The sequence below is a fragment of the Gordionus sp. m RMFG-2023 genome, chromosome 1 (assembly GCF_954871325.1).
Source record: "Gordionus sp. m RMFG-2023 chromosome 1, tfGorSpeb1-WG-v2, whole genome shotgun sequence".
Taxonomy (NCBI): Eukaryota; Metazoa; Nematomorpha; class Gordioida; order Chordodea; family Parachordodidae; genus Gordionus; species Gordionus sp. m RMFG-2023.
The window spans coordinates 63,321,740-63,344,725 of NC_088775.1; the positions used below are offsets into that span (position 1 = coordinate 63,321,740).

Genomic DNA, 22,986 nt, shown 5'->3' on the forward strand with positions numbered 1-22,986 from the left:
GTGTGTTTAAAATGTGGTCAAAGAGGACATGCTCAAGAAGCTTGTAATAAATGGATAAGGATAATTTTATAAATTATAATATTAATAGTATATCTGATTTTTATAATTTTAGTTATAATTTAGGAATAAATGATAATAATATTAAAAAATATATGAATAAATATAATGTTGATAATAAAAATTTTTTTAAGAAAAAAGTTGAAATAGAAAACGTACGTAAAATTGATTTAGAAAAAATAATTAGGAAAAATAAATGTCCGAGGATTAAAATAAAAATAAGTGAAATTGAAATATGCTTTTTATTGGATGCAGGAGCTGAGATTAGTTTAATGAGTGTAAAAGATTTTAATAAATATTTTTCAAAAGAAAGATTCTGTGCAAAGAGTTTAAAAGTTAGACAATTAGACGGTAGCATGGTTAAAATTCTAGGTTTTTATGTGATAAAATTGTTAGATATAAATAAGGAAGTAAAGTTATGGATTACGACACTAAAGATGGAGCCTATTTTAGGTTGGAATGACATTAAGAAGATAGGTCCTGAATATAATTGGTGGTCTTTGTTTGAAAATGTCCGTGAGAACAACAAAATAACGAAAGAGATAATAAGAAGTGAGGATAAAGAGAAGACTGATTTACCTTGTTTAAGAGTCAAACAGGATATAGTTCTCGATGAACTCAAAAATCGAACACCAGAATTTTTAATTAGATATAGAAGTAACTTAGAAGAAAATAAGGAAAAAAGAGATATAAAGACAATAGAGGTAAATACAGTCGAAAACAAACAACAAGGAATTAATAAAATGGTAGAACTAAATGTTGTTGAGGATAATTTTAACAAAGAAATAAAGAATATTTTGAATAGATATAAGGAAGTCTTTAAAGAAGAATTAGGGACTCTTAAAGATTTTGAGGTAGATATACGATTAGAACAAAATTATCAATCTAAATATTGCTGCACAAGAAGATTGCCGTTTTCGTAGATAGAATATATAGATAAAGAATTAGACAAATGGTTAAAAGAAGGAATTATAAAACCAATAGTGCATAGTGTATGGGCAACACCGTTAGTTCCCATAAGAAAACCAGATAACAGCTTAAGACTGTGTATAGATTATAGAGTATCAGTTAACCCGTGGGTAATAAACGAAAGATATCCATTACCTAGAATAGAGCAATTGCTGGCTAATTTAAGAGGAGCAACAATTTTTTCAAAGATAGATTTTTCGAATGCTTACTTACAAATAAAGGTGAGTGAGAAAACAAGTAAGATATTAACGATTACAACGCATAGAGGATTATTTGCTTTTTGTCGTTTACCATTTAGTTTGAAAGTATCGACTCCAAAATTTCAAAGAACTATGGCGGCGTTATTTGAAGGAATAAAGGGAATAATGTATTATTTAGACTATGTTTTGATATCTGGTAGAACAGAAGAAGAACACAATACTAGGTTAGTTAAAGTGTTAGATATTATATTAGAAAATGGTTTAAAAGCTAATATGAATAAGAGTGTTTTTGGAGCAAGAAAAATAAAATATTTAGGACATATTATAAAGGGGAATGAAATTACTCCAATTGCAAAGAATATAGAAAAGATAATGAATATGAGAGCCCCGAATAATAAAAATGAAGTACAGGACGAGCAACGAATTATTATCATCGGCTTGTTCAAAATTTTGCAGAAATTGCCTGACCATTGTATGATTTATTAAAGAAAAATAAACGGTTTGAATGGGGAGAAGCACAGGAGAAAAGTTTCGAAAAATTGAAAATAAAGATGGTTGAGAAACCGATTTTAAATTGTTTTAATGAGAAATTAGATATTATATTAGCGGTTGATGCATCTAATGAAGGTATAGGAGGAGTTTTATTACAGATGACCGATAATGTGGAGAAACCGATTTTATTTTTATCGAGACGGTTTAGTAGCACTGAGAAAAATTACTCCACGATTGAGAGAGAGGCTCTGGCTTTGAAATTTGGGCTAGCAAAGTGCAAAGAATATCTGATTGGAAGAAGGTTTGTATTATATACGGATCATAAGCCGTTGGTAGATTTATTTAAGAAAGAAAATAAAGAACTTATGATTTCACCAAGATTACAGAAATGGTTAATTTTAGTGGGTAATTTCGATTTTGAGATAAAATTCAGAGCGGGTAAACAAAATTGTTTACCAGATATATTATCGAGATTGTTTAATAAAGACATGGAAGACAAGGATACAGTAATCAATAGTTTAGAATATATAGAAGAAGAAGAAAAATTAAATAGTAAAGTTATAAGAGCTTTGAAGAATGATACAAGAGAAGAACCGATAACGTTCGAAAGAATAGAGGAGATATCCAAAAAAGATGAAGAATGAATTAGAACTTGTTTGAAAGGAGAGGCAGAATGGAAAAGTGAAGACAACGCTTTTAAGAATATAAGGAATGAATTAAATATAGAAGACAATTGTTTATTGAGAGGATATCGATTAGTGAAACCGAGTAAGTTAAGAAAGATACATTAGCCGTATTACATACAGGATATCAAGGCATAGAAAGAATGAAGAATAAGGAAAGAGAATATATTTGGTGGCCCAAGATGAATAGTGAAATTGAAGAATTAGCTAGAAGCTGCGAGACTTGTAACATGTGGGCTAATGTACCAGCAAAGAATAAAGCAGATAAATGACCAGAAACGGACATTCCATGTAAAAGAATACATGTAGATTTTTTAAAATATGAAAAAAGAAAATATTTTATTGTGGTAGATGCTGGATCGAAATGGATAGATTGTCAACAAGTTTCAGGTTTAACGACGAAAATAGCGTTGACTAGAATAAAAGATTATGCAAGTAAATATGGATTAATGGAAATCTTGGTATCAGATGGAGGCCCAGCGTTCAAAGGTAGAGTTTTTAACCAATTTTGTGATAGGTGGAATATTAAACATTTAGTATCGCCACCACATTACCCGAGAAGTAATGGTCAAGCCGAGAGAATGGTAGCTATTGGTAAAAGCTGGCTAAAAAAGAGAAATATGGAGAGGGAAAATGGTGGTTGTTATTATTAGCATATAACAATACTAAGACTGGCAAAGGAAATTTACCAGCAGAGATGTTTTAAGGTAGAAAAAAAAGAACTGAATTAGATTTTTTGAAAGAAAAGATAAAGAAAAAGGATGATACATAATGAAAAATTTAAAGTTGGAAGTTTAGTATGGATTCTATTGTTTGATGGTCCAGTTAAATGGGGGAAGAGTATAGTAAGTAAGAATATAGGAAGAAAAAAAGTAGAAGTAGAAATTGAAGGGCAAGAAGGAATCTTTACTAGACACCTGAAACAAGTAAGACTTAGAAGTTTAGGGCAAGTAAAAGATATGGGATATAATTTATAAAGAGATAAATTGATGATAGACATTATTATGAGAATCATATTGATAATATACATAATTATGAGAATCAATTTATAAAGAGATAAATTGAGGATAGACATAATTATGAGAATCATATTGATGATAGACATAATGATGAGAATCATAATTTATAAGAAGATAAATTGATGATAGACCTAATTGGAGAATCATATTTTCGGAGGAAATGAAATTGATGATAGACATTATTATGAGAATCATATTGATGATATACATAATTATGAGAATCAATTCATAAGGAGTTAAATTGAGGATAGACATAATTATGAGAATCATATTGATGATAGACATAATGATGAGAATAATAATTTATAAGAAGATAAATTGATGATAGACCTAATTTGGGAATCATATTTTCGGATGAAATGAAATTGATGATAGACATAATTAGGAGAATCATAATTTATCAAGAGATATATAAATGATAAACTTAATTAGGAGAATTATCATTCTCGATGAAATAAAATTAATGATAGACCTAATTATGAGGGTTTAAACGGTTAAGAAATTACCAGGTGGATAGTAGATCATTAGAAGATTATGGAATAGGTATATATTTTTATAGTAATTTTTGTAGATGGCATCATACTTCCGAGTAGGTAATAAGATTATAAAGATGGAAATTAGAGAAGTGGATGGATCGGCAGAATCGAACAGATAGATTAAAGCGGCAAGAACGGAAGCTCAATAAAGATACGGGGAATTACTACAGGAAGGACCCAAAAGACAACGGATTGAAAGAAGATTTGAACCATATTGGATTAAGAGAAACCGATTAGAATGTTGGTCGTGCGGAGGGATGCACAAATTAAGGTTCTGTCCAATGACAATAGCGTCCTCAAGTAACGGTACAGAGTTTTCGGTGCGGGAAAATGGGGAACTAACGAAAGAGGCCGTGGAAAGCTAGTCTTAAGGGTGGAGGTGTTATATTCGCTTGTGATCGACGATTGTTAAATTAATTTGAATATAAATTATATTTTTATATAATTTGTTAGTTTGTGAATATATGATCGACGATTGTAAAATATTAATTTGAATATGTAGTCTAGGAATATATTTTTTTTATGAACTTGAATAGACTTGTAATTTTAATTATTTTTTATGAATACTTGTAATTTTTATTATTTTTATGAATTTTTAATATACTTGTAGTTTTGTTTTGCCTATTAAAAAAAATGTATATAAATGGGATAAAATTTCCAAATAAAACAGTTGTCTAGTTTTATGATTTTAAAAGCTTTAGTATTATGTTGCAAAATTCAGAATATTAATAGCGTGGTTGATTACAAGTCATATAAGGAATAGTAACATTCGTAAGATTATTAACCGAAATTATTAAATATTTATATATCAATTTTATTTAATGTCGTAAATGTTGTATATTGTTTTTTTTATATACATGTCAATCATTGATAATTAGCTTTTAAAAATAGAGATATTTTCTTTATAAAAAAAGAAATATAAATATATTAATTATTATGTTTTTTTTAATAAAAGATTTGGAAAACTATTTTTGTATAATAAAAATTTCCAGGTTATTTAGATTGTGAATTTTCAGTAAGTATATCATTATTTGTGAATCTTGGCCAATTTAGTTTTTTTTTTCCTTTATATTGTTCACGGTTTCTGCTTTTCTGGTTTTGTTTAAGTACGGTTTCTACTATTTTGATCTTGTTTTAGTGGTGCTCGTGACGCTGATCGCTGCCTAGGAGTTATTCGGTTTAGAAAATAAAATAAATTTTTTAATTATATAATTTTCTTAAATTTTTTTTGACTGCGCATTTGTACTAACCATTATACGATTTTGCTAGTGGAGTTTTTATTTAAGGTGCTGTATTAATATTTTCTACAAATATTTAGAGTTTTTGTAATTGAGTATTAGTATTGATTAAAAGATTCATGACCAAATGGTTCATTTTTTTAGGTATCATGATGATTATAGTGTGGCTGATAAGATTTCATTATATAAGAATTAGGGTCTTAAAGTTTTGTATAAAAATTTTGATGAATTGGATTTAATTAAGCAGGGAATGGTAATTGGGATATTGGGAATAATTTATATATTGGTCATTATGGCGAAATATTTGATAAAAAGGGGTACTGCGGTACTGGCAGGCATGTATTGCAGTTGGAAGAAGGACACTGCGGTGTCAGATGTTTATAAAAAAAATGGCGGAAACGTATTTTAATTTAATATCGGATATTTATGGGAAGAAAATAGCAGACTTGGAAAGTAATCTAAAAGATGTTTTAGAGGAAATCAAGGCTGGAATTGTTGGGGAGAGGTCAGTTAGGATCCTCCTAGAAATAAAGGAAATGAAAGAAGCCATCAATGCGTTGATAAGGGAAAGCAAAAATTCGGTTAAGAGTCAGGTGGGTGATAGAAATATTAATAGGAAATTTAATGATTACGAGGAAAATAAGGAATTGTCGGGAAATAAAAGATTTGTGGAAATGATCATTTGCAATCGGTGTGGATGGAGAGAACATAAAAGGGATACCTGCGTGGTCCCCGAGCAGAGGTTTAAAGATGGATTTCCGTTAAAGAAATCTGAGGTTGTAAATGCCAGTGTAAAAGTTGTTCGGGTGAATGAATCTCGAATATGTTTTAAATGTCGTAGGCTGGGTCATGTGGCCATGCAATGCAATGAAATGCCTCAAAATTCGCGGTGACTATATGATGGCAGAGTTAATCATATAGGGGTCGGGAGACCGGGGTATCGAGAAAATTGTTATAATTACAAATATGATAACGGAAAACTTGATAATGGTAATGATAAAATGAAAGGGAGTGTTATTTCCCTTGATTCTCATAAAAAAAAGATTAATGGTTTCAAATGGGAACAATATCCTGTGAATATTGTTCGATATTTGAATAGAAGGGATGTCGGTAGTTTTAGGTGGGAAAAATGTCCCGGAAATCTTGTGAAAGGAAATATGGTTGTCAGTAAAAAAATCTCTAAATTCCGAGTTGAATTTGGGAGATAATATTAATTCTAATGATATGGTTATTTCAGGTGAAATGAGCATTGATCCTCCTACTAAAGTGTATGATATTTTAGTGACGGAGATCCTAAATGGACAATGTTTGTGTCCGAAGGTTAATTTGAAGATTAAAAAAAGAATATAGATATGTTATTTGATACGGGGGCTAGCATTTCGATTATGTCTAGCGAAAATTTTTATAAGTATTGGCCGGGAGAAACACTTGAGAGGGAGTCCATGTGTGTCAGACAATTTGATGGGTCGGAAATTATGGTTTTAGGAAAAAGTAAATTGGGGGTGCATCTTAACGATATTATGTTTTTTCTTGATTTATAGGTAGTAAAGGAAAATGTTGAGACTATTATGGGTTGGGATTGGATTACCAAGCTTGGTTCTATTAATAATATTGTAATATTTTTAAGATTAGTGGTAGTGTAATAACTGAGGATGAAGGGAATGGAAATTTGGATAATACCGGTAATAAAATTTGTGAAATTTCGGAGGAGATGATGGAGAAATCGAGTAAGTCAGATTTTAATGAAGAGATAAATGAGAAGCAAATTATGGTCGGGGAAAAAGAGGATTGGAGTAAAGTTAATCAAGCTATTCCTGTTCTAATGAGGCAGTATGGCATCATTTTTGATGAAAAATTAGGTTGTTTGAATGATTATCAAGTTGATGTTCAACTTACCGATCTTTTTGGCTTGTCGGTGAGTTCCTTTCGAATGGAGGAAGGAAATCGATGAGGAATTAGATAGATGGGTGGAGGACGGCATTATTATTCCTGTGGGATATAGCGAATGGGCAATCCCGTTAGTGCCAGTTAAAAAAGCAAATGGTAAATTGAGACTTTGTGCGGATTTCAGGGTCACAGTAAATTGATGGGTTGTGGAGTTTAAATATCCATTGCCGCGGATTGAGGAGATTTTGGCTCAGTTGAAGGGTGCGAAATATTTTTCCAAGGTGGATTTTTTGTCGGCGTATTTGCAGTTACCTTTGAGGAAGGAAATCCGTAAATTATTGACGATAACGACTCCAAAGGGGTTGTTCGCGTTTTGTAGATTACCATTTGGGTTGAGCGTATCTGCTTCCATTTTTCAACGTACCATGGCGTCTGTTTTCCAGGAAATGGAAAGGGTATTTTACTATATGGATGATGTGCTAATTACGGGAATGACGCCGGAGCAGCACAACCAGCGCCTGGAGGAAGTTTTCAGAAGGATTAGGGACAAGGGATTGAGAGCCAGTAGAGAGAAAAGCGTTCTGGGTGTAACTGAGGTTGATTATTTAGGGCATCGAATAAATGGTATTGAGGTGAAACCCCTTGATAAAAATTTGAAAAATATAACAAATATGAAGCAGCCGAAAAATAAGGCGGAGGTACAGTCGTTCCTGGGAATGGTAAATTATTATCATCGTTTTGTGGAGAATTTCGCCAAGATGGCAGCACCGTTATATGAGGTATTAAAAAAGGGTATTCATTTTGAGTGGAAATTAGAAAAGCAAGAGGCATTTGAAATTTTAAAGGGAAAGATTGGGGAAGAGCCAATTTTAGTATGTTTCAACAATGATTTGGAAATCGTATTAGCGGTTGATGCATCTAACAAAGGTCTTGGAGGAGCATTATTACATTTAATTGATGGTATGGAAAGACCCATCCTGTTTTTCTCGCGAGTTTTTCCGGAGGTAGAAACGAAATATTCTGTGATTGAACAAGAGGCCTTGGCCGTGATTTTCGGTTTGACAAAATGCCGAGAATATTTGATTGGTAAAAAATTTGTAATTTTTACTGACCACAAACCGTTAATTCACTTATTCCGAAAGGATAACCGGGAGTTAATGTTATCTCCCCGGTTGCAGCGGTGGTTACTACTAGTGGGCAGTTTTAACATAGAGATTAGATATCGTCGAGGCAAGGAGAATCATTTGCCTGATATTTTGTCTAGGTTAGGTTCTGGCTGTGCAGTTTCCAAAGTAAGTGATAGGTTAGGTATTGATCGAGAGAAGGTTTTAGTGCGTACTCTGTCATATATTTTAAAGGGAGGTCCTACCAATTGGGAGGATCTGAAAACAAATACGGTAAACGACAAGGATTTAAGTCACATAAAATTGAGTTTAACAGGAGAAAAGCCTTGGAAAAACAAATATGATGCCTATAAAAAAATACAAAAGGAATTGTCAATTGTTGATGATTGTATTATGAGGGGAAACAGGGCTGTAATTCCGTATAAATTAAGGAGTAGAATTATGAATTTATTGCATGACGGACATCAAGGTAGGGACAGGATAAAATCTTGGGCTCGGGAATGTGCATGGTGGCCTGGTATGGGCAATGATATTGAACGGATTACCAGGAAATGTGTTCCGTGTAATACCTGTGCCCCTATGCCCCGTAAAGAAGTCGGGCAAGTTTGGCCCAGATCAAAGAAACCTTGGGAACGTATCCACATTGATTTCTTTGATCTTGATAAAAAAACATATTTTTTAGTGGTAGATTCGTATTCTAAGTGGATAGAATATGCAGAAGTACTTGGATATACCACGAAAATTGTTGTTAAAAAATTAAGAGAATTATATGCCAGGTTCGATTTTCTTGACACGATAGTGTCTGATGGGGGTCCCGCCTTCGTCAGTGAGGATTTTAAACAGTTTTGTGTTGAGTCACAGACAAAACACATTCTTGCTCTACCATATCATCCCAGCTCAAATGGACAAGCTGAGAGGATGGTAGCAATTGTTAAAAATTGGATTAGGAAGGCTGGTAATCGTAAGGATGATGCTTACATGTTTCAGTTATATTATCTTAATTCTCGCAATCGAGAAGGGGTCACGCCGGTGGAGTTATTTTTAGGTAGGCGAACACGGGGTCCTTTAGATTTCTTAAAACCAAAAAGGAGGATTATTACCTCAGGGGAAGTAAAATTAGGGGTTAAGTTTTCAGTGGGACAGAAGGTTTGGACTAGATTGTTTGACAATCGAGAAAAAAAATGGGAAAGAGGTCGGGTAACAGCAAACCGGGGTTCGAAATTAAGTGAAATTTTGTTGGTAACCGGGGTTAATATGATTAGGCATCGCGATCACATGAAGTCGGGGTAAAATAAGGGATATAATCTCACCTGAAATTGGGTAAAATAAGTCATATCGTGTCCGGGTTCAGTATATGGAAACATATTTTTATAGTTTGGTCCAATTTTATAGGTCAGTTCAGACAGGTTGATTTGAAAGTTTATGTTTTGATATTGTTGGCTTATAACAATTTTCTTAACATTGGAATAGAAAATATATTTTGGTCCAATTTAATAGGTCAGTTCAGACAAGTTGATTTAAAAGTTTATGTTTTGATATTGTTGGCTTATAACAATTTTCTTAACATTGGAATATTAACATGGGAATAGAAGATATATTTTGGTCCAAGGTCAGTTCAGACAAGTTGATTTAAAAGTTTATGTTTTGATATTGTTGGCTTATAACAATTTTCTTAACATTGGAATAGAAAATATTTGTTGGTATTGATTGATTTATAAAACCTTAAAACGAGAACTTAGTAGGATATGTTTATATTTCGTATCAGAGGGTAGGAGGGTGATTTTCATGGTAATAGTATGATAAAGTAATTTTAATATTACGGCTGTCAGGGATAAATAAGGAGTTGAAATTGTGGTGATTGGCTTATGGTGAGAAAGTGATAAAAACATTTTTCTTGTATGTTTTTATGTAATAGAGAATTAGGGTTATAAAAAACATGCTTATTTTGGTTTATGTTTTATGTATGGAAAGAAAAGTATTACGGCTGTGGTACATAAATAAAACTTAAAGGAAAAAGTGGAATGAACGGTAAAATGTTTATTGTAAAAAGGAGATAAAAACGTTGTTTTTGTGTAAGTTTTTATGTGTTATAAGATAAGAAATAATGCTTTTCTTGTGGTTGGCACGTGCGGTACGTTTGATTTTTTTTTAAAAATTTTTTTTCCCACTTTCGTTTTTTTTTCATCCCTAGTTTATATTATAATGGTTTATGTATTCTCAGCCAGGCCGTAAAAGGGAATGTAAAATGTAGTTGTTAAAATAAAATGAAAAGGGAGAGAGGGTAGTGGATGCCTGGTTGAGGTTGTAATAACTTTAATTAATAAAAGTTTATTTTTTTTTAAAGTTGTTTATTTGTCTCAGATTATATTAATAAAATTTCAAAAAGAATTATCAATTGTTGCAATAATGGAAACAGTATCGGGACTCGTTGATTTAGGAGACTTTTACCTACAAGTGACTTTAATAAAACAATGGAATGACCTTAGTGACGGGACCAGCCAATGAGAATCAGCCACCTACCTCTGAAGTTCGATGCCGAAGGTGTTACAATTGCCAGGAGGTGGGCCACTTGAGGCATCAGTGTTCCAGGCCATCCAGGGAAGCTCGCGTGCCCATGGGTTTGCTATCCGAAAACCCGCGAGTGGGAGTCAATGACGGACGTAAACACACATCGCGATCTAGAGTTGGGACAGCCAATGAACCCAATTCCCTCAAGGCCTGATACGGGCATGGATAGGTATCCTTTCAATATTCGCAATTATGACGCTATGGATAGGCATCCTCCCAATATTCGTAATTATGACGCTCGAGGTCAGACCCTGAACGGATCCCGAGGTCCGGATGACGGAGATTTACTACAAAGAGCTGTGGCAATGTTGACCACTGAGGTCCCTCAGCCTGTAGGTACGGACACATTCTGGGTAGGCCCTATGTCCGCGTAAGGATATCATTCGTGGAGATGTTGTATGACATCATAGTACGTTTTTGTCTCAACACAGCCCATGTTATGAATTTATAAATATATAGATGATTTTTTTTTATTACATGTATGTTTTGTTTTAAATATAGGCATGCCATTGGCCCATAAAGGGGTGGCGTGTCGTAAATGTTGTATATTGTTTTTTTTATATACATGTCAATCATTGATAATTAGCTTTTAAAAATAGAGATATTTTCTTTATAAAAAAAGAAATATAAATATATTAATTATTATGTTTTTTTTTAATAAAAGATTTGGAAAACTATTTTTGTATAATAAAAATTGCCAGGTTATTTAGATTGTGAATTTTCAGTAAGTATATCTATTATTTGTGAATCTTGTCCAATTTAGTTTTTTTTTTCCTTTATATTGTTCACGGTTTCTGCTTTTCTGGTTTTGTTTAAGTACGGTTTCTACTATTTTGATCTTGTTTTATTTAATACTAGGTTCCTTAATTGTATTAAGTCTCTCCCACTAGCTTCGACAAATAAATTACAATCCTATATGAGGAGTGGTAACAGATGGAACGAAAACTATAAAAATTAGGCCATAGACCCTTAAGTAGTTCTAAACTGTTTTCCCATCTAGATAAAAATATTATTAAACAGAATGGCGAATCAAAATATTATAAAAATGAGCAAATAATATTCTAATCTTACAGCTTGACCTTTTCAATATTTCTTTTATACCAACCGTATGTCAGATATTCCTCATATTCTTTGTAAAGAGTGTAAATGTCAATCACATTTTTTTAAATTCTGGAATCTTTTTATTTTAAAAAAATTCAATGAATTCAGCTACTAAAGTTTATTATTAATATTGAAATATAACTTATTATAATGATCAATAAGGTTGGAGAAATCTTTGCTGCTGCTGGTGAGGCATTTAGTAAATTAGGAGATATGGCAATGCAATTAAATTCCTCAATGGATCAAAATACATCGTATAATATTTAATTTACTTAATGAAAATTTAGGTGAATTGCAGATATAATACATAAAACATTTTATTATGGGATGATTTATTCAAGCCCATTTAAATGATAAATTACATTGAAAACCTTAATTTTTTAGATCTAAAACCATAAAAATTTATCTTAATCCTTTCTCAGAATATAATTTCTATCACAGGATTTTTCTGGCTTAAATACTTTTTTGTTATAAAAATGATTAAAAAATATTAAGTTATTTTAATTGGAAGTTTTTTTTATTATCAAATTATGTATTATAGCATATTGATGAATTGCCATATGTTTATACAACCTATGAATATTTACCCTAGCCCTCTTTTTGGTTGGGCATAAATATATTTAAATTGAATACTTATTTTATTACAAGCAATTTGTAATTAGATTCTGTTCTTAAGGTATATTCAAATATAAATTCTATAATGCATTGTTTTTATTCAATTTGTTTAAACAATCGAATAATTTACTTGTAAATTATAAATCTTATACTATTAGTATATTTACAAATAGTAAATTGATCAATTCTTTTAAAAGAATTGAATATGAATAATCTATTATTTGATTTGTGTTTGTTTTTGAATAAGTCTACTGTTAATAGTTATAATGCTCCTAGAAAATACCATTACATCACTATATATATTTGTCCATTCATAATTTTTTATTTATATGATTTTTAAAATTTTGATATAAATAATAATATTTAATTTAAATGGAAATATTATATTTATTTTTATAAAAAATATTTAAAATACATTCAAAAATGATCTGTTTATAGGGTTGGTTAATGAAAAAAATCAATTTGATTAAGATCACCATGTAAATCACCCCAATCTAAAAAAGAGTTAATATGATTTTTTTTACTAAATTTGATCAAAATACTTAATATTATGAAAAACAAAGACCTATGTAAAAACATAATCCAAAATTAGTTTTCTGGCCTCTTCAGTACAACAATTTAGTTTGGAATGAACCATTCCAAATGGTCTGAAGGTGATCTATTTTTATCCTAAGTTATGTCTACACTATGCTCAATTGATTTTACTTTTATTTCAATAAAAGAACAGATTTTGCCCAAATTGATAAGAGATTAGTGAGGGATAGAGATCGGTGGCCTGTTTTGGCCTATTAAGAATTTTTGCACGTTGCCCCTTGACTTGGTTGAATTAATATTAACATCATAATTATGTATTAATACATTAGAATAAAAATTGTTCTCTTCTTAATCTGCAAATATTTTATATTTTTTACTTTACTCTACCAAATCAAGTCATGATTGTGAACCCATATTATTAACTTCAAATAGTTCAATAATTATCTGGTATTAATAAATTAGAATACCTATTTTTACAAATTGTTCCATTTAATTTGCAAATATTGTATAACTCCAACTTCAGTCACAGTTGTGATTGTGAACCCAAATTATGAATTTGAGAACGAGTTGTTCATTATTAATTAAATAATTATATTGTAGGGTCGAGAAAATAAATTTATAATTGGAATATGTAAGTTTTATTTCATGTATCAAAAAAGTATGGATAATATATGTTTATTTAATTAATTATTTGGAACCATCTTCTGGCTTAACATAACAGGTCTAAAAATAAATAAAAATTTTGAGCCATAGGGGACAGATATTTTCTCTGACTATTACCAAGATTTTAAAATTTATTTTACATTCAAATGGAATTGGACTTGGGCAAGAATTTTTGTTTTACCTTAAATAAATTCTTATTAACCTTGAATGTTTATACAGTTTCCTCCATTAAAATGACCTTTTAACAATTATTTATACCTCAAAATCTTGAAAATTAGAAAACTATAGAAAGAAAATATTTAGCCAAAATTACGAAAATATAAAAATATAGAAAATATAAAAAAAATAATATTGTTGATAAAAACTTCCAACTTCTGAGCAAATATTGTAATTAGATAATTGAGTATCTTTAATTAATAAATATATTATTTACATATTTAGAATCCTCATGATATATATCTATTTATAATATTTAGTTTTAAAAAAATTTAAATTAATTAAAAATATTTTTTCAAATAAATAAATATATTAACTTCTATATTTTTTTAAAAATATTTTTAATTGATCAAAAATATCTAGAATAACATCAGGGTCATTCCATGTCAAATGAGCAAAAAAATGAGATTTTCAGCCGACCCCCTTCTATTTTTTTAAAATTTAGTAATCAAAGAAAGGTTAATGTAGTTAAGAAATAGCCAAAATTTTAGCATCATAGCATTTATATTTTTGGAGATATTAGGGCTTAAATTGGCAAAATGACGTATTTTTATCATTATCTGCCTTCATTTAATTAAGTATATCTTAAAAACTACTTAATTGTAAATAACAAATTTAATATCAAAATTACGTATAAAGATTCTACCTTCAAATAAAAAAAATTTTTTTTATTTTTTTACCAATTTCCGGTCATTTTATTTAATATGCAAGGACTAAAAACGATTTTTTGGAAATAAAATTTTTTTAAAAAATTTAGTAGACATTATTAAACTCTTCCTTTATATTTATAAAAAAAAATTGGTCTGAGACGCGGACATCTTCATTCTCAAAATCGATAAAAATGTTTAGAAAAGTGTATAAATATTTTCCCGAAAGGGGGCGTTTTTGTATAAAATTATATATTAATCAGTTTTTAATAGTTTTTCTTGAACTATTTGATATAATTTAAAGGATTATTCATCTTGTAAATGAAAATAATAATAAATAGGGCTTTCATTCAATTATAGAAATTGTCTATCGATAAAAGAAATTCAATTAATTACTTTATTTATATTTTATCATAAAATTTTTTGCCTATATAACATATATTTAATCAATATTAATAAAATATGTCCAACCAAGTTTCGAGTTCTTGAATATATGAAATCTTGTGCATTTCATATATGACGCCAAAAATAATATCAAAATTTTCGCTACTCAATTTTTAAAATAATTTGATATTTGTAAAATATTACAAATATGAATTTATTATTATTATGAAATTATTATATACAAAATAAAAGTATTATCATCATAAAATAACTCAAATCAATATAAATATTGGATCGGATTTTCTAAAATCGGCATACAATAAATGAGTGTTTCAATCAATAAAATATATTTATATGGGCAAATGTGATAATTGACCAGGGTCAACACATTTACACGATCAAATAGAAATATTGTTTCGTTCTAAGGACATCAAACTTATAACATACAAATAATGGCTATCCGTAGATAGAACCACTCTTGAAACAATAACCAAGCCAGTAGATGAAATTATCAATGCCTTTTTTGATAAAATAGAATCTTTAATACCCCATTCTTTTATTTCAACGTAACAATCGTTGTATTAAAACAATCTAAAATTAAACTTATACGAAGGCCAATATTTAATTTTATGTGATTTTTCAGAAAACTATAGCTTTATACTCCAAGATGAAGTACAAAGTTATCATTGGAATAGCTCTGTTATATATTATAAAGATAATTTTGCCAATATTTTTTGCCTAAATTATGTAATTGTCAAGGGAGGAAGACGTGAATGGGACGTGGAGAATATTGAATGTATTAGAAATGACTAATGATAATGAATAAAATCGATAATATGTGATAGGATATTCATAAAAAGTAAATACAGTATTAATATGATTTGCTGTAACACATTTTCATAATGTGAAAAAACATTCTTATATAGTTAAATAACTTTCCATAATTATTGTAAAAACATTTTGATATAATTTTTTTTAAATTTTTTTAATAATAAGAGTTTTTAAACTTTAATGAAGATTTACGTCAAAGTTATATATCGAATATAATTTTTTTATGTTTTGGACCCAAGTTTAAGTGGGAAAATGAGAATAAAAATTTTCTAAGATTTTTAGAATAATTTTTTTTTTAAATGCATTATAAATTTTTTTAAATTTAAAGTATTATTACAATATATTAATGTTACTTTTAGTTATCTAAAGAATGGAAATCAGGATAAGAAATTTGATAATTTCTTAATAAACATAAGTGAAAGAAAATTCGAATTTAGGGTTTTCAGATAATTCTTATTTTTTTTTTGGTTTTAAAATTAAATAAAATTTAAAATTTCCTAAAATGACGCATACCAAAAATCATCGAGATGTGCCACCAACCATTCTACCCATAACGGAAGCCCCGACACTTCAATTTAACTTTCCTTAATTATTGTAAAAACTTGTTTAAAAAAACTTTTAAAAACTTGAAAGAAAATTTTGAGAAACACATTATATTTTTAAAAACTTCCGGTAATTAACTTAAATTAAAACCTATAATAATTCTTTCTTAAATTTGTGACAATTTTAATTTTAAACTTCTATATTTTATAATTTATAATTTTTTTTTCTATAAAAACTATATTTCCATTTTTTTAAATGTCAAATTTTACTATCGCTAGTATTTTGAATCTATCTCCAGTTTCAGGTTTGTTAATATAATATTCTATTATTTACTAACCTTATATATAAAATTCTAGATACACCTAAAGAAACTTTTAATTCTCTCGGGGGGTTATCTGAAACAACAAATAGATACCAAAGTTATTCACCTATCCCATCAAATTCCTCGCCGCAATTAAATCCGATAGAAAATTTTTTCGGAGTAATTAAAAATCAATATAGATCAAATTCTCCTAAACCCAATAACCGAAATGAAGTTATTTCAATTGTTATACGAGTATTTTAGGCAATTATTTTACATATAATTTTTCAAATTTTTATTCTCACACCATAAAGTTTATTGAAGAAGGAATTCGATGCATTCCTTTAAATGATTGAATTTGTAATTGATTTATATTGTGTAATATTATATTTACAAAGAATAAATAAATAATAAATGGTTTTTTTATTTTGGTGTTTCGAATTGATCATAAAAAATTATAAACAAATAAGAATTATCTGAAAACCCTAAATTCGAGTTTTCACTCATGTTTATTTGAAATTATTCAAATTTCTTATCCTGATTTCCATTCTTTGGATAACTAAAATTAAAATATTGAAATAATGTTTTAAATTTAAAAAAGGTATTGTAAAAATCTTAGAAAATTTTTTTATATAATATCTTTTAAAATTCTAATTTTTCCACTTACTTATGTCCAAAACATAAAAAAAACTATATTCGATTCATAACTTTGAAGTTAGTCTTCATTAAAGTTTAAGAACTTTATTATTAAAATTTTTTTTTTGAATTCTCATTTTTCCACTTAAACTTGTGTCAAAAAAAAACTATTTGATTCATAACTTTGATGTTAGTCTTCATTAAAGTTTAAAAACTTTTTAAAATTTTTAAATATTTTAAAAAATTTAATTTATATCAAAAGGTTTTTTACAATAATTATGGAAAGTTATTTAACTATATAAGAATGTTTTTTCACATTATGAAAATGTGTTACAACAAATCATATTAATACTGTAAATGAATAAAAGAAAAGAAGATTGACTTGTGATATCGACAATAAATAAATAATAATAATAAGGATTGTAAATAAAATATAAAAAACTAGGAAAATAATGCTATTTTTAGTAATTTTTTTTTCTTGTTATAATTTTGTTTATATAGAGACCTGCAGGCCCGGCCCTTAATCCGGCCCGGCCCTAAGCCCGGCCAGGGCCGGGCCGTATTTTAAATTTTTTAAATATACCCGGGCCGGGCCTAAAAAATTAGTTTTTAAACATATCCGGGCCGGGCCTAAAAATTTTTTTTTAAAATATATCCGGGCCGGGCCTAAGATTGTTAAACCCGGGCCGGGCCTTAATATTTTATATAAAAATTTTTACATTATGAGTTAATGGTTATAAGATTATATTATATTATAGTTATGATTAATATAATATTGGGTGATGGTTAACACTACCTAACACCCACTAATCGATCTAATTATTAATTTCCTGCAAATTTATTCAAAGTATTAATATATTTTTTTATAATTCATATCTAAATTTTTACAACATATTTTACCAAAACATCAAATAAAGGAATATCTTAAATAAGCCCCAATATTCAGGTATTATTAATATATTTTTTTATAATTCATGTCTAAATTTTTAGGATATATTTTACCAAAACAATCAAATAAAGGAATATCACTTCTTGAAGTTTGTAATACCTTTCAAAGCGAAAAAGGAGAAATAAAATTGATTTTACTTAATATAAAGCATTTTTTAATTGAAAAATTTGTTTTACACAAGTATCATTTTTCTCTTTTTCTCTGTCCCAAATTCAAGCAATTAGGTATGTTGTCAGGGACAGATCGCAAGATGACAGAAAACTATATAAAAGATTATATTAAATTACAAGAGGCTCAGGAAGTAAATGAAATACCATCGACCAGTCAAATTACGACTGTTGTTAAACAAACTGAATCGTTTTATGACAAATGGGGCGATGGTAATTCTGGTAATATGTCAATACCCGATGATGAATATTATAATTACATAAATAAAAAAATAGATGAAACATTTAAGGTGGATAATTTGTTAGAGTGGTGGGCGGCTCATCAAAGCGAATTTCCAATTTTAGCAAAATTGGCAAAACGGGTATTGGCAATTCCTGCTTCAAGTGCAAGCTGAGCCGAATTTTTCCACTACTGGGAGAATTCTTGAAGAAAGAAGAAGTAATCTTCAACCTGAAAAGGTAGATATGCTTCTCTTTCTTCATGATAATTTGTGAATTTTTAATATCTTTCTTGAGTATAGGGTTTCGTCAATCATGCTGGTTTTTTACTTTGCAAACTGTCAAATATTTATTGCATTTATTATATTTACCTTGAGTCATGAAAGTTTTTAATCCAACATTTTTCATTATTTTTTTTTACAATATTATATAATACAATTATCTTCTTTTGTTAAAAATTTATATTATAAAATTATATTAATATTGTGCAATTAGATTATATTTTCAAAATACTATTTATTATACATGCATTTTTTTAAATAGCGATTTATTTTTATTTTATAAATTAAATAGTAAATTAAATACAATATATTATATTCTCAAAATATTTTCCATTTTTATAAATTAAATATTAGTTTTATTTTTTTTAAATGCAATATAAAATATAGTATATGCTCAAAATATTATTACCATTTTTATGAATATTAGTTTTATTTTTATAAATGCAATATAAAATATAATATATGCTCAAAATATCCATTTTTATAAATAACAGTTTTATAATTTTTATAAATACAATATGATATTCTCAAAATATTAGCTTTTTACATGTATTTTTTAAATAATAAGCGATAATACTGGCTGAAAAATATGGCAAAATATCTCATAGGTGAATTTTTGTATATACCAGGTCGAATATAATTTTAAAAAATTCCGATTAAATTTTTAAATCCGGGCCGGGCCGTAAAAAATTTTTTTAAAAAATATCCGGGCCGTAAAAATTTTTTTAAAAAATATCCGGGCCTGGCCTAAAAAATTTAAAACCGGGCCAAGCCGTGCAAATGGTACCTCTGCAGGTCTCTGATATAAATATTATTTTATCTGTCTTTCTTTCGCAATAAAACGGTAAAAAAAATATTGTTTCTATATAGGAAAAATAAGCAAATAAAATAAGAAAAGAATGAAGGAAAAAATAAACTAACGAAAAGTAAGAAAAGTTAATAAACTAACGAAGAGTAAGAAAAGTAATAGTAATGATATCCGAATCATTGCAACACAATACAATAGCAGTACATTATTTCCAAAAAACATTTGTAAATTTTTTAATTTGTAAATTTTTTAATTAATAAAATTTGTATGTCAAATAAAATTTTTTATTTTTCCGATGGATCCGCTGCACAGTATAAAAATCGTAAAAAATTTACATATTTACCATGATGAGATGGATTTAGGGGTACAGGCGGAATGACATTTTTCTGTTACAGACACGGGAAAAGTTTGTGATGGGATTGGTGGCACTGTTAAAAGATTAGCCTCTAGAGCTAGTTTTCAAAGGCCTTACTCAAAGCAAATAAACACATCATATGAATTGTACGAGTTCGCTAAAGAAAATATTTATGGCATATATTTTGAATATATGACCCAAAAATGATTCCGAAGAACTATTACTCAGGGAAAGAGACCTATACCTGGAACACTGAAAATTTACACCGAGAATCCAACAGATCTACATCAATTTAAAAGTAAAATGTACCAATTATATAGAAAGCACTATAGAATATTTATCATATAATGATGAAAGTATAATTTTTGGAGAAATATCAGGATACATACGTGTGTTTATGATTCTAATTGGTGGTTAGCCTTTGTTTTAGGGAAAAATCAAAAGCAGAAAGAAGTTTTTACACCCATCCAGACCTTCTAATTCCTTTACATTTCCAAGTATAGACGATACTCTTTATTTTCCAAAATGTCATATCTTAACATTAGTTTCACCGTTAACTGCTACTGGCCGTAATACATTGTCGTCACAAGAAAGTAAATACGCTACCAAAAAATTAGAATCTTTTAAAAGTAAGTTATACAGTGGCGTAGCCAGGATTTATCCATGGGGGGGGGGGGGGGGGTTAAAATTTTTGGGGGGGGCGAAGCCCCCAAACTCTACTTTTAAATATTGGCAATATTATGTGCTTTATTAGTGTCTAATCACTATAGTAACAAGCATGAATAAAAAAAATATTAGTAACAATTTTGGCTAAATTTATGATTAATAAGAGACTGAACACTGAAAACCATATTCTAAAAATTTAATCTATGTTTAGTCAATTGTAAATTAATCCATAAAGTTTAGAAAGAAAAAAATTTGCTCCCCGAACCTTACATTTTTTAAGATCACTCAATATACCTGATTGAGTGTTAAAAATAATTCTTTTTTAAATTTTAGATATAGATTTTATTTATTATTAAAATACTTTAGTATAAATAAAATCTCTTTATTTAACTATGCATTTATTTTAATGATAATATACAATAAAATAAATTTCAAAATGTAGAAATTTTTATGTAGATTATTATATTAAAAATTTATTGTAAATAACTATATTTAAAAAATATATAATTCAATAAAATATAAGTAATTCTTGTACGGTATTTTAAAAAAATACAATTTAACAATTATAATTAATACAAAATAATCTATAAATATTTCTTATTGCAAAAGCAATACTTTTATTAAAAATACATAAATATTATGACTAATAATTCATTATAATTAAGTTTTGCATATAAAAATTTTATGACTAAGATAATATGATAATCATAGATTTGAATTTATAAAGAGAGGTCTACTTTTCTCTGAGATTTGGCTAATTCATCTAGAATCAAATTTTTATCTAGAATAATCTCCTTATAAATATTTAAAAGGGCTAATCCATTTAAACGGTTTTCACCGGTGCTATTTCTTAAATAGGTTTTTAACCTTTTTAAAGTTGAAAAAGACCTTTCATTGGTGCAGGTACTAATCGGTAAAGTAGCTAAAATAAAAAGTAATGTTTTGATATTTGGCAGGGAATCTAAAGTGCAATTACACATGGAAAGAGCCTGCAAAGCATTTTTAGGTCTCAAAGAGTACTCTATTCTGTCGAGATTTTTATACCAAAATTTGACATCACAAAGTAACATCATACGATCCTGATAAATCATCAGAATAAAACTCTGAGATTTTCTTAATACCTCTCGCGTTTCATGTGTAATCAACAATTCAGACTCAACCGGCAGAAGAAAATAAAAACTTTTTAAAATAAAATTATGACTAATAAATCTTTCTTTTAATTGAAATAAAAATGTGTCAATAAGGGGAATAAAAATATTTATTTTATAAATATCCTCAATCGAAGAGGCATCAATATTTAAGCGATTTGACTGTCTAGAAACTACTCTAGGTTTAAAAATTTCAATCACAAACAAATTAGCGATCTCCTTTACTTTCTTGTAAATATCATGAAATTTTTCTTCCACATTTTCTCTGATATTTGTTAATATTTCAACAATATCCTTTGCCCTATTCATAACCTCTCTTAAATCCAAATTAATTTTTTGAAGTATTTTGCTAAAATCATAAGTATAATTAAATAAAAAATATACACATTGAATTGATATTAAAAATTGTGGCGTCGTAATCGCCTGTAAAAAATTTTCAGCATCTGAGGAATCCTTTGTGCTGCAAAAATAACTTCATATAATTCTATGAAGAGTCTCACTGATTGTTGTCTTTCGATAAACCTAGTTGGGCAAAATCGTTTTAGTTTTTTTTTTGGATTATTTGAATCAATATCATCAAATGTTCGGATAAATAACTGTCTCTTTTTGGGTGGTGTGAAAAAGTCACAAACCGACGATATTGTTTCTAAATTTTGAAAAATATATTAAATTATAAAAAGATATCTATAATACATAATAAAATAATAAATTCCAATTAAATTAAAAAAAATTTACGTAAACTGTTCCGGATGTCTCGAATTTCACATGCCTCGGATATCATCAAATTTAGGCAATGTGAGCTGCAGTGAACATATAAAGCGGTGCTATAAAGCTCCTAATTCTTGACTGCACTCCCTTAACATGACCATACATTGAGGGAGCTCCATCATATCCCTGGCCTCTCATTAGATTTAAACCTAGATCTTGAAGGGATGCTAAAATTTCTTTGGCTATCGTCTCTGATTTAGTGTCATGTAAATCAATAAATTGAACAAAGAGTTCCTTCATTTTATAATGACCTGATTCCATATCTATAAACCTTATTGCTATGGATAATTGCTCTATGTTACCAACATCCGATGTCTCATCCGCCAGAACACTAAAAAATGGTGATGCTTTCACTTTTGTAGAAATTTCTTTCAATATAAA

General features: G+C 28.6%; 1 protein-coding gene across 2 annotated transcripts in view; it reads left to right on the forward strand.

Moving 5' to 3' along the window:
- Positions 1-11,915: 11,915 nt before the first annotated feature.
- LOC135922817 (chromatin complexes subunit BAP18-like) overlaps positions 11,916-22,986 on the forward strand; it is a 30,307-nt gene continuing 19,236 nt past the window's right edge. For both annotated transcript variants that reach the window (XM_065457299.1, XM_065457300.1), the window contains exons 1-2: positions 11,916-11,990; positions 12,037-12,128. In XM_065457299.1, the coding sequence (XP_065313371.1) occupies positions 11,973-11,990; positions 12,037-12,128 (110 nt within the window). In that variant the 5' untranslated portion in view covers positions 11,916-11,972. The remainder of the gene's footprint in view (positions 11,991-12,036; positions 12,129-22,986) is intronic.